The sequence below is a fragment of the Caretta caretta genome, chromosome 7 (genome assembly GCF_965140235.1).
Source record: "Caretta caretta isolate rCarCar2 chromosome 7, rCarCar1.hap1, whole genome shotgun sequence".
Taxonomy (NCBI): Eukaryota; Metazoa; Chordata; order Testudines; family Cheloniidae; genus Caretta; species Caretta caretta.
In genome coordinates, this window is record NC_134212.1 from 35,676,998 (window position 1) to 35,689,535 (window position 12,538).

At 39.2% G+C, this 12,538-nt stretch overlaps 1 protein-coding gene across 6 annotated transcripts in view; it reads right to left on the minus strand.

Annotated features, from left to right (window-relative positions):
* The window catches only part of FBLN2 (fibulin 2), a 190,902-nt gene that overhangs the window by 28,337 nt on the left and 150,027 nt on the right, over positions 1-12,538 (minus strand). For 5 of the 6 annotated variants that reach the window (XM_075130531.1, XM_048858460.2, XM_048858464.2 and 2 more), the window contains 3 exons: positions 11,481-11,687; positions 6,623-6,751; positions 6,067-6,168 (listed from right to left, as the gene is read on the minus strand). In XM_075130531.1, coding sequence (XP_074986632.1) covers positions 6,067-6,168; positions 6,623-6,751; positions 11,481-11,687 — 438 coding nt within the window. The remainder of the gene's footprint in view (positions 1-6,066; positions 6,169-6,622; positions 6,752-11,480; positions 11,688-12,538) is intronic. The other variant, XM_048858461.2, reaches the window with a different exon arrangement.

Sequence of the window (12,538 nt, forward strand, 5' to 3'; positions counted from 1 at the left end):
AGTTTCCTGTGTCTCAGAAGCTGCCTTAGCTGCAAAGGGATATTGGCAAAGACCTGATCGCTGATTTTCTTGGGTTTGTTTGTTCAGTTTAGTTGGGGTTGTTTTTTTGCTTTGTTTTATATAATTGTACAGTAAATTAGCATTTTTACACAATCTTGTAAATGGTCAGTGCAGGTTTTTTAGTGTTCTATAGTTGCTCAAGAATTCTGTTCTCTCTTTAAATTACATCAGCTCAAATTTGTTTTATAGAACACATCTGTTTTATTTAGAATGGTTGTTCCTTTTGCAACTACCCATCCCACCTCTTCGTAGTTCTGGTTGTGTGCAGTCCCTGTGGTGCATAAATAAAGTGACCACTTACTGTGTACTCAGAGAGGGGGAAAAAGTTTGGATGGGAAATAGCAAAGATAATGGCATACTGTGCTCTGCACATGTAAATAGGAGTGAATCACATGGAAAGGAGCCAATGGGTATGTGTGTTTGGGTGTGTGTGTGAGAGAGAGAGATGAATCAGACTTTAAACTGCCAATAGAAACAACCCCATTAAAAACACACCTCACCACCTGATTCTTATCTTTGGTAAACATGGAGCTTTCAAGAGCAAAGAAATTATAATATGCATTCAAACAAGCTTAGCAGAGGAGTTGTTTGCATGCCATTTAAACAGCTGTTGGCTCTTCTGTGTGCCTGACTGACTTTCAGGAATTCTGGAAATCTGCTCTTGAATGCACCTGGAATTTTAATCTGCTACAATTTGACTCAAGGAAATTCAAGAGAAAATACATTGGCTGTTCTATTGTAGTGTACAGATAGTCCCTCCCCTCCCTGATATACATACATATTGATATTAAAAAAATTAAAACAATTTGCAGACACAGTATTAAATACACAGTTTATTGGTCCCAAATTGTTCAAGATGGAGCACAAAAGCAGTTAGCTTGCAAAGGATTCTTTAGGGAAACATGGCTGTAGTGAGAGGCTGAAATGGCAGCTCAACAAATTAGAAACCACAATATATTTGTGGCTTTTCTGTTTGACTAGAAAAGTTAGAAAAATGTTAAATATGGCAAATGTTCTCCAAGCACGTATAGTAAAGACATGTGCAAGTACAGGAAGCAGATATTCAGTGTGTACCTATTCCAAGTTTCAGAGTAGCAGCCGTATTAGTCTGTATCCGCAAAAAGAAAAGGAGTACTTGTGGCACCTTAGTCTCTAAGGTGCCACAAGTACTCCTTTTCTTTTTAACTATTCCAAGTTACACTAGTCTCAAAACTTCCTTGCCTCTTTAACCAAGGTACTTGTAGCTATCTGAACTGTAGCAGAGAAATACATGACTTCATTATTTAGCCAGGGAACAAGGGAAGTTTTTTTGCTTCACAAAAGAGTTTTTCCTTCCACGTGTGCATCACTTTAATAAAAAACACATTAAGTGTGTTTCAAAACTGCTATTGTATCTTTTACTTATGTCAGCGGGGGGGGAAGTCATAGGATGTTGAAAAGTGAAAATGATTATAGTACCTGGGATACCCTTGCAAAGGGTTATATAAGTCAATGGAAAACATTCATTAATTTAGCTTCGAACCACTCCTGTGTGAGGTAGGAAAATACTGTTGTCCATTACTTTACAGATGAGGCTATTGAAGCAAAGTGACGTAACCAAGATTTCATGTGTAGGAACCTAAAATGAGGCTCCAAAATTTCTTTTAGGCTCCTTAAATAACATACCTGATTTTCAGAAGTGTTGTGTACTCTGCAGCCTCCATTAAGGCTCTGGGAGCTGCTGAGTGCTCAGCACTCTGAAAAAAGGTGTCAGAGGAGCAGCCGTGTTCGTCTGTATCCGCAAAGAGAACAGGAGGACTTGTGGCACCTGAGAGACGAACACATTTATTTGAGCATGAGCTTTCGTGAGCTACAGCTCACTTCATCGGATGCATGCTGTGGAAAGTGTAGAAGATCTTTTTATATACACCAAAAGCAAGAAAAAACTCTGAAAAAAGTGGCCCTGGGCACACAGGAAGAACATGGTGAAGCACAGAATAACATCTGCCTCCCAGTTCTGTGTTTTAACCCTAAAATATCCTTCCCTCCCAGTGATCTTGTGCTAATCATTTCATTGTTTAATCTAAACTATTATATTTAGATAAATAAAAAATCAGTATTTAAAAAAAAATAAGCTGGAAAAAAATCCATATTGGAACATTTGAAAAGCCAGAATGGAAGTAGATTTGTTTGCATTCCTGTTTCTGAACTTTGACATGGTTATTATTGGGACATTTTCCTGCCTGCTCCCTCCTGCTTCATGCCGCATGATGCTCGGTAATAAAATGAGATCACAGAGCACTAGAGGAAAGGAAAAGAGCAAAGCTGTGATGCTGCAGGGTTGAACATGATTCAGTACATGATGCTATAAACAAAATTATAGGACAGTCAAGGAAGGGAAGGGAGAAGGAAAATAATGACATGTCTACAAGTGATATTATCGTCACAGGTGGTAGTGATTTTCAAGTGTCATTAGTGATTTCCAGGGCTTCAATTTTTGGATGCCTAACTCTAGACACCTTAAGAGGGTCTAATTTGCAGAGGGTAAGTGCACATTTCTGAAAATTAGGCCTCTGAGATGTCTCTAGTTTGGTATGTGAAAATCAAGTAATTTTTTAAAATGTAGGCCATAGCCTTTCGTAAGCAATGACGTTTAAAGACACTATTAAATGACAGAATAGTGGTAAAAAATTATTATTGTCCCACTGAAGGTTATAAACCAGGGATGTTGTAACAAGATGTTGACGTACCTGACCTTTATTCTTATAATATCAGTGGGAGACCTGTGGGTTAATCCAAGAATCAAAAATTCCATTGTTTCGGAATGCATTTTCTACAGAAGCTTTGTTACCTGAATTTGCGCACCTTTCATCAGATACATTTATCAAGCTCCTGTGCCAAAGCCCCAAACCTAAAGCAGCAGAATTCACCCTGTCCAGAAAGGTCAAGACCATTCTATGCTACATTAGTCCAATTTAACTGTCAACTGAATTTCTGCTTTTCATAACTGCATGAACTTTTATGGCTTTCCAGCTGAATAATATGCATCCTGAGAACGTATTGCTAGGGGAAAAGCCAAATAGCAGAAGAACACACAATGGTAAAAATCATGGAGTGAGTGATGCACATGTGTTTTTACTAACTCACATTGAAATGTCATATGCAAAGATGGCCAGAGAGCCTTTTAGCACAAATGGTTTAAATGCATTGCGCAGCATGAAGAATTATGATGCTTCAGTGAATGGCTTACACCTATCATTTTACCAACACATTTTCTATGCATGTTGAGTGTAAAGCCCTCTGCACAGATCACCCTGTGGTTGACACAGTAGAATGATCCCAATGTGTTCATACATAACTGGCTTCTGGAACAATTGTGAGCACCTGTAAGGCACTCATCCAGGTCTATATCAACATGTTGCAACCAAAAGGGAAAAATAGAATTCTATTAGCTTTGTTCCTGAAATGATACAATATTTCTTTCACATTGGAGCTATTTAAATACAGTGTGTTGGAGCTACCATGTTAGTATCATATAACAATTTAGGCAGAGCATTATGTTCAGTGTAAAGGATACAATTAACATTCCAAATGTTACCGTGGTTGCCTAGAGACAATCATCTCAACACTGATATTGTTGAAACAAGCTGATCTCCATCATGACAAGATTTAAGTAAGGATTCATAGGGAATAATTTATCCCAGGATTTTAACCTCTTGTTTTTGTTCATGGAATTTCTAGGGTTTCCTTGAATTAGGCTGATTCAACTGATATTCAACAGCATTCGAGAATCTATGTTTTAAAAAATATTAACCCTCTGGATTGATTGGGAACAGTTCTCTGTGAGAGTTCAGGAGATGCTATCCAACCTTAGTTGGTTAGTTATGATTGATCAGATATTTATTATTGATTGATAAGGACAAGGTACGACACAGGACATTGTGTCGGTTCCATGACTGGAGGACTGTGCAAGCACTTTCTATGTGAATATTCAGATGTGTAAATTTAAAATTCAGATTCTGTGAATAATCATGATGTGACTTTTGAAACTCACTGTTTATAAATACCTAGGACACACATTCAGATGGTGTTAAAGCCCAGGGAGCTGTGCTGATTTATATCAGCTGAAGATCTGGGCCATTTATGCCAGTGAAACTTAGATCATTCAAGTGTTCCAGTACAGCAAACACAAAAAGGCCAGTGAAAATTTATTTAAAGATTCAGGTGAATATTCACAGATTGCCTGTCTCTTCCACCACCACAAACACACTATTTGCCCAGCACCAACCATGACAAAACCCATTTCACATATGCATTGTAGTTGTAGCCATATTGGTCCCAGGATATCAGCGAGACAAGGTGGGTGAGGTAATATCTTTTATTGCACCAACCTCTGTTGGTGAGAGAGACAAGCTTTTGAGCCACACAGAGCTCTTCTTCAGGCCTGGGAAAGGAACTCCTGGCATCACAGCAAAACTCAAGGTGGAACAGGTTGTTTAGCATAAGTAGTTAGTACATACTGTAAGGGACCAATCAAGGTAGAATGACCCATTAACACCTCTGCAGTGAGAGGACAAAAAGAGGGCGGTAGTGGGTTACAGATTGTTGTAGTTGTTTGTTGATACCCACTATGGGTTCCAGTGTGGGGTGGTAGGTGAGAACTATGAGTATACACCTTAACACACTTAAAACCACCTTCACCAAATAAGGACACTTCACCAGAGAAGTAGATGGCATCATGGAATGGGCCACCCAGATACCCTGAGAGAACCTGTTTCAATCCAGAAATAAAACCCCATCTGCACACCCCTCATCCAGTGCACTAAATGCCCCAATAACACAGTATTGAACTCATACAGGAAAATGATAAAAGACAAAAACACCCTATCACCTATGGATGAACACTTTTCACAAAGCGCTCACTATATTCTGACCTATCGGTCATCACCCTCAAAAGAAACCTGTGCAACACTTGCAAAAGAGGACCCCAGACAGACCCCTGGTGAAGCTTATGTCGGTCAAGGGTATGTTTTTTCATACCCATGACCAACAAAAGTTTTATTGACCAAAGGGTTACTGTAGACAAAGTCTAAAAATCATGGACTGGACATAGACACTGGATTTATGGCTTATTACAACAACCTGTAACGCATTATCCCCCTCTTTTTCTCCTATGACTGCAGAGGTATTAATGGGCCACTCTACTGCAAACGTTTGTCTCTCTCACCAACAGAGGCTGGTCCAATGAAAGATATTACCTCGCCCATCTTGTCTCTCTAAAACCCATTTCAGTCATTTACAAATGCCTCTTCTACTATATAACTTCCCACAGTGAATATAACCCTTCTATACAAACTTGGCTTGAAGGATGGAGTTCACTCCTCCACCTGTAGAGAGAACACAGATTTGCAGCAGAGCCTCTCTTGGTTTCCATGCTAGCTCATAGGCTGGAACGGTAGCCTCTGCCACTTCACAACTTCACTGCAGAATGTCAGGGCCACTGGATTTGTGCTGTTGTAGATCCCATGGCCCAGACCCCAACTGCTTTTGATTGGAGGCCCCCCTCCAATGTCATGCAAGGCGTGTACAGGCCCCATTCCTCCAACCTGAACAACTCCAATACAAGACTTAGGTAAAGCAAAAGGTGAATTTTACATTTAGTGAAAAAGGGATAGTAATAAGGTCTTATGTTTTAACAAGAGGTATGGTCTGACCAGTCTTAACTACTTTGCCATGCACACAGTCAGGGAATGCATCTTTAATCACCACAGTGGAAATGGCTAACCAGGCAATTCTTCAAATGACCAGATGGATGTTGTAAGTGATATGTCTGAGGTGCTCAAACACTTTTAGCATCCCTAGTGCAATCTAGTTTTAAGTACAGTAAAGTTAAGTCTCTACTATCACCTGCAGTTAGCAATATCAAAAATAATAGGCCTTTAGAGAAATGTCCATGAGGCTCCCAAGATTAATGGGAACCATATAATGTGTCTTTAGTCTATTATCTCAGTGGAAACACCTACTCACCTTCACAGGAAACGCCATCAGCCATGAGAGCATATCCACTTAAACAAGAGCACACAGCATTTCCTTCCACAATATTACAGATGTGCTTGCAGGGGCCATTATCTAGACAAAGCAAAGTTTCAAACATTTTAAAATTCAACACAGAAGTCCTCTAAAGAGCTTTGTTCACCCAGGTATAATCCCAGGTATAAAATGTGTAAACGAACAATCTCTTGGTACTTACCATCCTTCTATTATACTATTATATATAATATATATTATATATAATTCTATTATACGAATATTCCTACGTGTGTTACTTAAGTTATCCTGCACCGCTCTTCTGTTTAAAATAACCTAAATAGCAAGTGTGTAATAACCTTGAAATTAGAGTCTTACCTCAGATTACCTCAGCACATTCCTCCTGACAATCCTCTAAACTCCTCAGGCTAATACAAGAGGTAACTTATGTATGTATGTGCACGGAAATGAAATCAGCCAAGGGAGCTTTGGAATTTCATTCCAGCCTTGTAAACATTCCTAAACCATCTGTCTCCAGCTTGTCTGTCATACATACCTTTACACTTATTTTGCTCTACTTGTAAAGTCTTAATAGTGGTAGGCTGAATATTAGAGGCTTCTGGAGCAATGGTTGCTTCCACTCCTATGTTTTGTCCATCATCAATGTTTTGTCCATCATCAATATCTGTGAACATGTACAAAAACAAAGAATGTAGAGATGAATATTACATCACATCCCTCAAGTGCCAGAAGCAAAGATTCCAAGTCAGACCTGTCATTCAGTTATGCTACTTTCTGTAATCTATACAAATAGATTTTCAGATGACTCCATAATTTCTCCTGCAAAACTGATGAAGGCTCTGAGTTGATATTTGTGATCTTAAAACATATTGTGTCCAGGCAATTGTCCAAATAGCATAAGCACATGCAGAGGGTTGTGTGCATAAATGGATATGCTCCAGAATTAGCAGGCAGGGTAGCCTGCTGTACAATTCCTCCACCAAGTTAAATTTTTCTTGTAGGTATCAAAATCTAATTCATCACATAACAGTTTATGATTTAAGCCTTAGACTGTTGCCCTGCCATGAAGCCAATCTCCTTGTCTTAATTCCTTGGATGAATCGCATGGTCAATATATAAAAATATATGTGGTCTTCAAACATATGCTGTATATTCTACTAAAATGTAATTGAAAATAATACGTCCACTGTTGTAGGCACAGTATGAAAGAGAATAACATCCGAACAGACAAGTAGGACTTTTCGTGACTAACATCTATCATTTCCCTTAAGTGTCTAAAAAAAAACCTTTAAAGGTATGACAGCAGGTCTAAACTAGTGCTCTGCTCTGTTATATCAACAGTAGCAATCCAGCTTGTGTGTGTCATCTTTTTGTGTCTAAGCTGAACAAGGCCCAGTTCTGCCCTGGGATGTACAACTCCTGCTGGCTTCAGCAGAAGTGGTACACACACATCTGAGCACACAATATGACCCACAGGGTGTATGACAATGAGAGATGACTGACCAGGATTACTGCATGGAGATTTTCCATGAAAATAACAGGTATGAGAGGCGCAGAGGCATGAGGCAAGAGCAGTAAAACTTCATGTGGTATGTCCCAGTTAGATTTCCCAGTGTCAGAAAATAAGGCAAGAGATACAGATGTGTTTGATCCAGCTAGATTTCCTGCCATGAGGGTAAGCCAACCCAGCTAACAAAAATAAAAGGCACATTTTGTATGAATTAAGACATTACTGATTAATTCTCTGTAAAAACAGAGATTTTCTTTTTTCAAAATATTAACAGGAAAATGTAAATTAAAAGAAAAAATAATCAGGGTTCTGCAGAAAGTTAAGTGGGGTTATCCATACCTGAGAGTGCATTGGGGGACAGAGGAGACAGACATATAAAACACGATGGGTTTGTTACACACCTCGTCAGGGGGAAATATTAAACAGGAGGAATAAGAAGTCCAGTAGGAGCACTGAGAGCTACAGCAGGAAAGAATGGAGATTAGCCAGACATCCAACTACATGCATGTCTCTTCTTGCTCCATAGCCGGGTGTAATCAAAGGCCCTCTCCTCATGTACTACACCTCTCCCTTGCCCAGCATGAAAACAAGACATATGTAGTGCTCATGAGGAGATATTCACCAGGTCCTATGGCCAGAAAGAGAAAATGGGAAGATGCCATGGCTACTAGATAGCCAACTGGTGGTGCATTGCAACCTGGAAGGGCAACGAAGCATTCTTCCTAAACTCATGCAAAACGTGGAGATGAGCTAAGTAATCTTGCTTATAGTGCAGCAGTGTGAATGGAATATTGGTGCAGAAGCCCTGTTCCAGCTCCACCATCTCTGTGTCCCACAGCTTGGGCTCTTTCTGCATGGACCAGCATATGGAACTATTGTTACTGCATGCCGAATGCAGACCCAGCCTTCCCTTAGGAATTTGAAGATTACTTCATCCTGGACTGAGGGTAAAATTTTCAAAAGCACCTAAGTGACTTAGGAACTTTAGTCTCATTTTCAGAAGTGATTTAAGACCTTAGGAGCCTAAGTTCCATTGCCATTCAATGAGAATTAGGACCTTAAGGGTCAGATTTTCAAAGGTATTTAGGAACCTAAAAATGCAGGTTGGTGCCTAGTGGAGTTTTCAAAAGTGCCTGGACAACCGTCTATATCTTTAGGCACCTAAATACCTTCATGAATCTGGTCCTATTTGCCTAAGTCACTTTTGAAAATGGGATTTGGGCTCCTACATCACATTGGCACTTTTGAAAACGTAAACCTGAATGATTACAGTGCTTTGTAGATTTTACATATCTTAATTTATTTCAAGCCTTCCTTCTAATCATCTAGGAAGTTACTGATGAGGAAATAATGATGTCTGGAAAACGGTATACCAATATACCACCTCCCACTTCTCATAGGGCATTTTTATTTGTTACGATGAAAACTAAAAGTTAAATAGACAGTGACTTTGATCACATGTATTTTAAAAAAGAAGAGTCCACTTTAAAACAGAAGTGCCAGAAAAAAAGTTTTGGCAAGGAAGTGGTTTGCATATTAAATGAGTTACTGTTCTTGAATAGATATGGGCAAACTATTTACTGTATAATATAAAGAACCATCCACCAACTTTCATTGAAAGCTCCAAACAAACCTATTTATAGTACATTAGCAAAGGTTCATTCAACTATTTTCACCATTGAGTCTTATTTATATTCACTAAGTTGTGATCTGAAGAACTTCACTCAAAATAGAGGGTGCTCAGCACCTCTCATATTTCCTAATATACCGATGGTCTTCAGCCAGGATTGAAAGCACCAATGAGATGTTCTCTCTACTGGCAGACTGACCAGAAGTAGTGATCACCAAAAATCTTATAAGAACCCATCATCAAATCAAATCTCAAAGGGAGACAGCCTCCTTGCAGATCGAGCACCACCTGGATCAATCTCTAGCTCGGTCCTTGAAATGGTCTATCTGGATGACCAGAATGGCCCTTTCACAAGGTTTCATGGGTCATTTTCACACTTCAGTGGCAGAGAAACTCTTGATCATTTCAGCTACCGGGACAACTGACCACATAGTCACAGGTGGTCAGCTTCAGCATAAACGCCCTCATGAAGTGTACGCACCATTCTGGAAAGTTCATTCCCAAAAGTTTTCTAATCTAAGTTTACAGATCCAGATGTTACATGTTACAGATGTTTTAAAAAAAGAATAAAAATTAAACCCAAAAGTAGAACCCAGCACTAATTCTGCACACAGCAGCACTTATCTGATGTGGCTTTACGTACAGCCGTCTTGCAAAACTGCCATGAAAATTTGCTACCAGACACAAAATCTACTACTCCACAACCAGGCTTCTGATGATGTTGGTGGCAGGATCAAACAAACAAACAAATAAATTTGATGTAAGTGAGAGGGTGAACTAAATTTTGCAAGGCTGAAGTACACCACCTCTGTATCAGGTTCCTTACACAGAATTTAATATAAACAAAAGAGCAGACAACTGACAACTGTAGCAAAAGCATAGTCAAAAAATACCTCACTGGTGTAACTTTCTCAAAATCATGGTGAGAAGAATGATATAATAAGAACTTATTATTTGGATTTAGCTGACAGTACTTGGAGTCTAAGGTTTGGCAAAAATTGGATGGCAGCATTTCTTTTGCTCATTAAATAAGCAAAGAATGTCTAAATTAAAAGCACATGTAATTAACCTAAAGTTTTAACTTTTCAGATTAGCTGACTTGAAATCTTGCCATTGGAGAACTTTATACATCCAAACAATTACAACACAATAGGCTTTCTTTGCAAGCCTTCCACTGTATTCAGGAACATTATATTTTATATCACTGGACAGAAGTCAATGATTGCAAAAAAAATTCAAGTTCAGGAAGCACTACCATGTGTTTGACCTGAATAAATATTATTTTCATTTGGAAAACTAGCCATGACATACAAAATACCTCATGTGACACATGACACACTGCAAATGCAAGTCATTACAAATCCTTTACTTTTTTCAAAGGACCCTAAAGGTGCCTTCCTCCTTTAGGATCTATTGAAAATGTCATCCCAACTGCATTTACGTTTACATTTGTCACATTTTTTCTGTAATGTATGCAAATTTCAAAAGTTGCAGGAACATATTTTAAGAGGTTCCTCTTCTTGCTCACATTCCAACCTTTTCTGCTCCTGTATTCTGATGTGAAGTCATAATGCTAAATTTACAAAATCATATTCATGATAAAAAGATCATTTGAAATATAACTACTAAAGGACACGTGAGTTTGGAAATGAAGAAATTAGTCACATCCTCAATTTGAACATCGGGCTGGACCTTTTTAGAACGATCAGGTTTGGTTCAGATTATTAGTTTCCCCAATGCAATATAAGTAGCGTTTTACTCCCAACAACTCCTCCCTTGGAACCTCCAAAGAATTGTTCAGAGTGGAAATCCAGTACAAGAAAGTATCTTCCATTCTTAATGGATCCTTCAATTCTTAGTGGAAGATACATGTCTAAACCCCATAGATAACTTTGAAAAGCTTCTCAACCCATATCAGGAAAAGATCCCTGACTGAGAACTATCAGACTCAAGAAAAATGGTGGAACCTCCATTGCTTGGGTCATTTAAAAAAAAATGATAAAGACTAGACAACATAGCTGAGGGAATAATCCTGCTGATCTAGTTGCTATGATTTCCTATTTTCTTCGTAAAACCTCTCTCTCTCCCTCTCTCTCTCCAACATTTAATTCACACTCTCTGTTTCAGATAGTACGAGATTAAATAAAAAGTCAGATTAAAACTGGACAGGTCAGTAAAGATGGCAAGGTGGGGACACTACTAGTCATGTATGGGATGACTTTTCTTAATTTGTTTCCTGTCCATGTTTCTCACCTGGATTACAGCTGAGCCCATCATCTTGCAGAGTAAATCTTGGGAAACATGAACACTTGTAAGATCCCACTGTATTGATGCACAGGTGCTGACAGAGCTCTCCAGGATAGACAAGGCACTCATCCAGGTCATCTCCAGGTAAGTTGTTAGACAGTTCAGCTTCGTTACTGATGGACAAGGCTTCATTGTGATCCTCAATTTCTGAAACTACCAGCATTATAGCATCATTAAGCGAGACAAGAACCTAGAGAATACGGCATGTACTGTCATGAGGAAAAAAACACCAGCAGACACAGTGAAACGCACCTTAAGCAGTGATTCAAGGGATAAAAAAAAATATTTGCCCTAAATAGGTGGTTCTTTAACTAAATGGCAATCATAATTGTTGTGTAAGCTTTGAGGATGCAGTTCTTTAAAGTGGCCACCGACTAAAGGACGGTCCTTCATGCACCTTCACTCTGTTTGTAAGGTCCACTATATTATTATTTGTATGGCAGTAGTGCCTAGAGGCTCCAACTGAGACTGGGGACTGACTGTCCTAGGTACAGTACACAGAAGTACAGTAAGAGCCAGCCCCTGTCCTAAAAGCTTACAATCTAAAGAGACAAGCCAGACAAAAGATGGGAAGGGAATCAGAAGCTCAGAGAAACACAGTGTTGCTCAAGCAAAAACAGAAGGTCAGTGGGAAAAGCAGAAATAGAATCCAGGTCTCTTGAGTCTCAGTCCAGTGCTCCATGCTGACTATCCCTACCCATTATAATTTCATCTTGGATAAAGTTACTGATACGCTTCTAGGACAGGTGCTATACCTTGACCCCACTCTCCGTCTCTCTTGTGGGCACTCTTTCTAAGCCCCAGGCCCTTAGCTGTACTTCTCTTAGGCTGGCACTCTGTGGCATATGCCACTTTTCGACTGTATCACCAGGTTACAGTACCCAGTTTCACCGACCTGTTATCCCAGCAGGCCCACATTTTGCTTTGCTATACATTTCTCTCCAGGAGCTGCGATCAGCTGATGAACATAGTGACTTATGACAGCTTTTTCAAAACACATACGA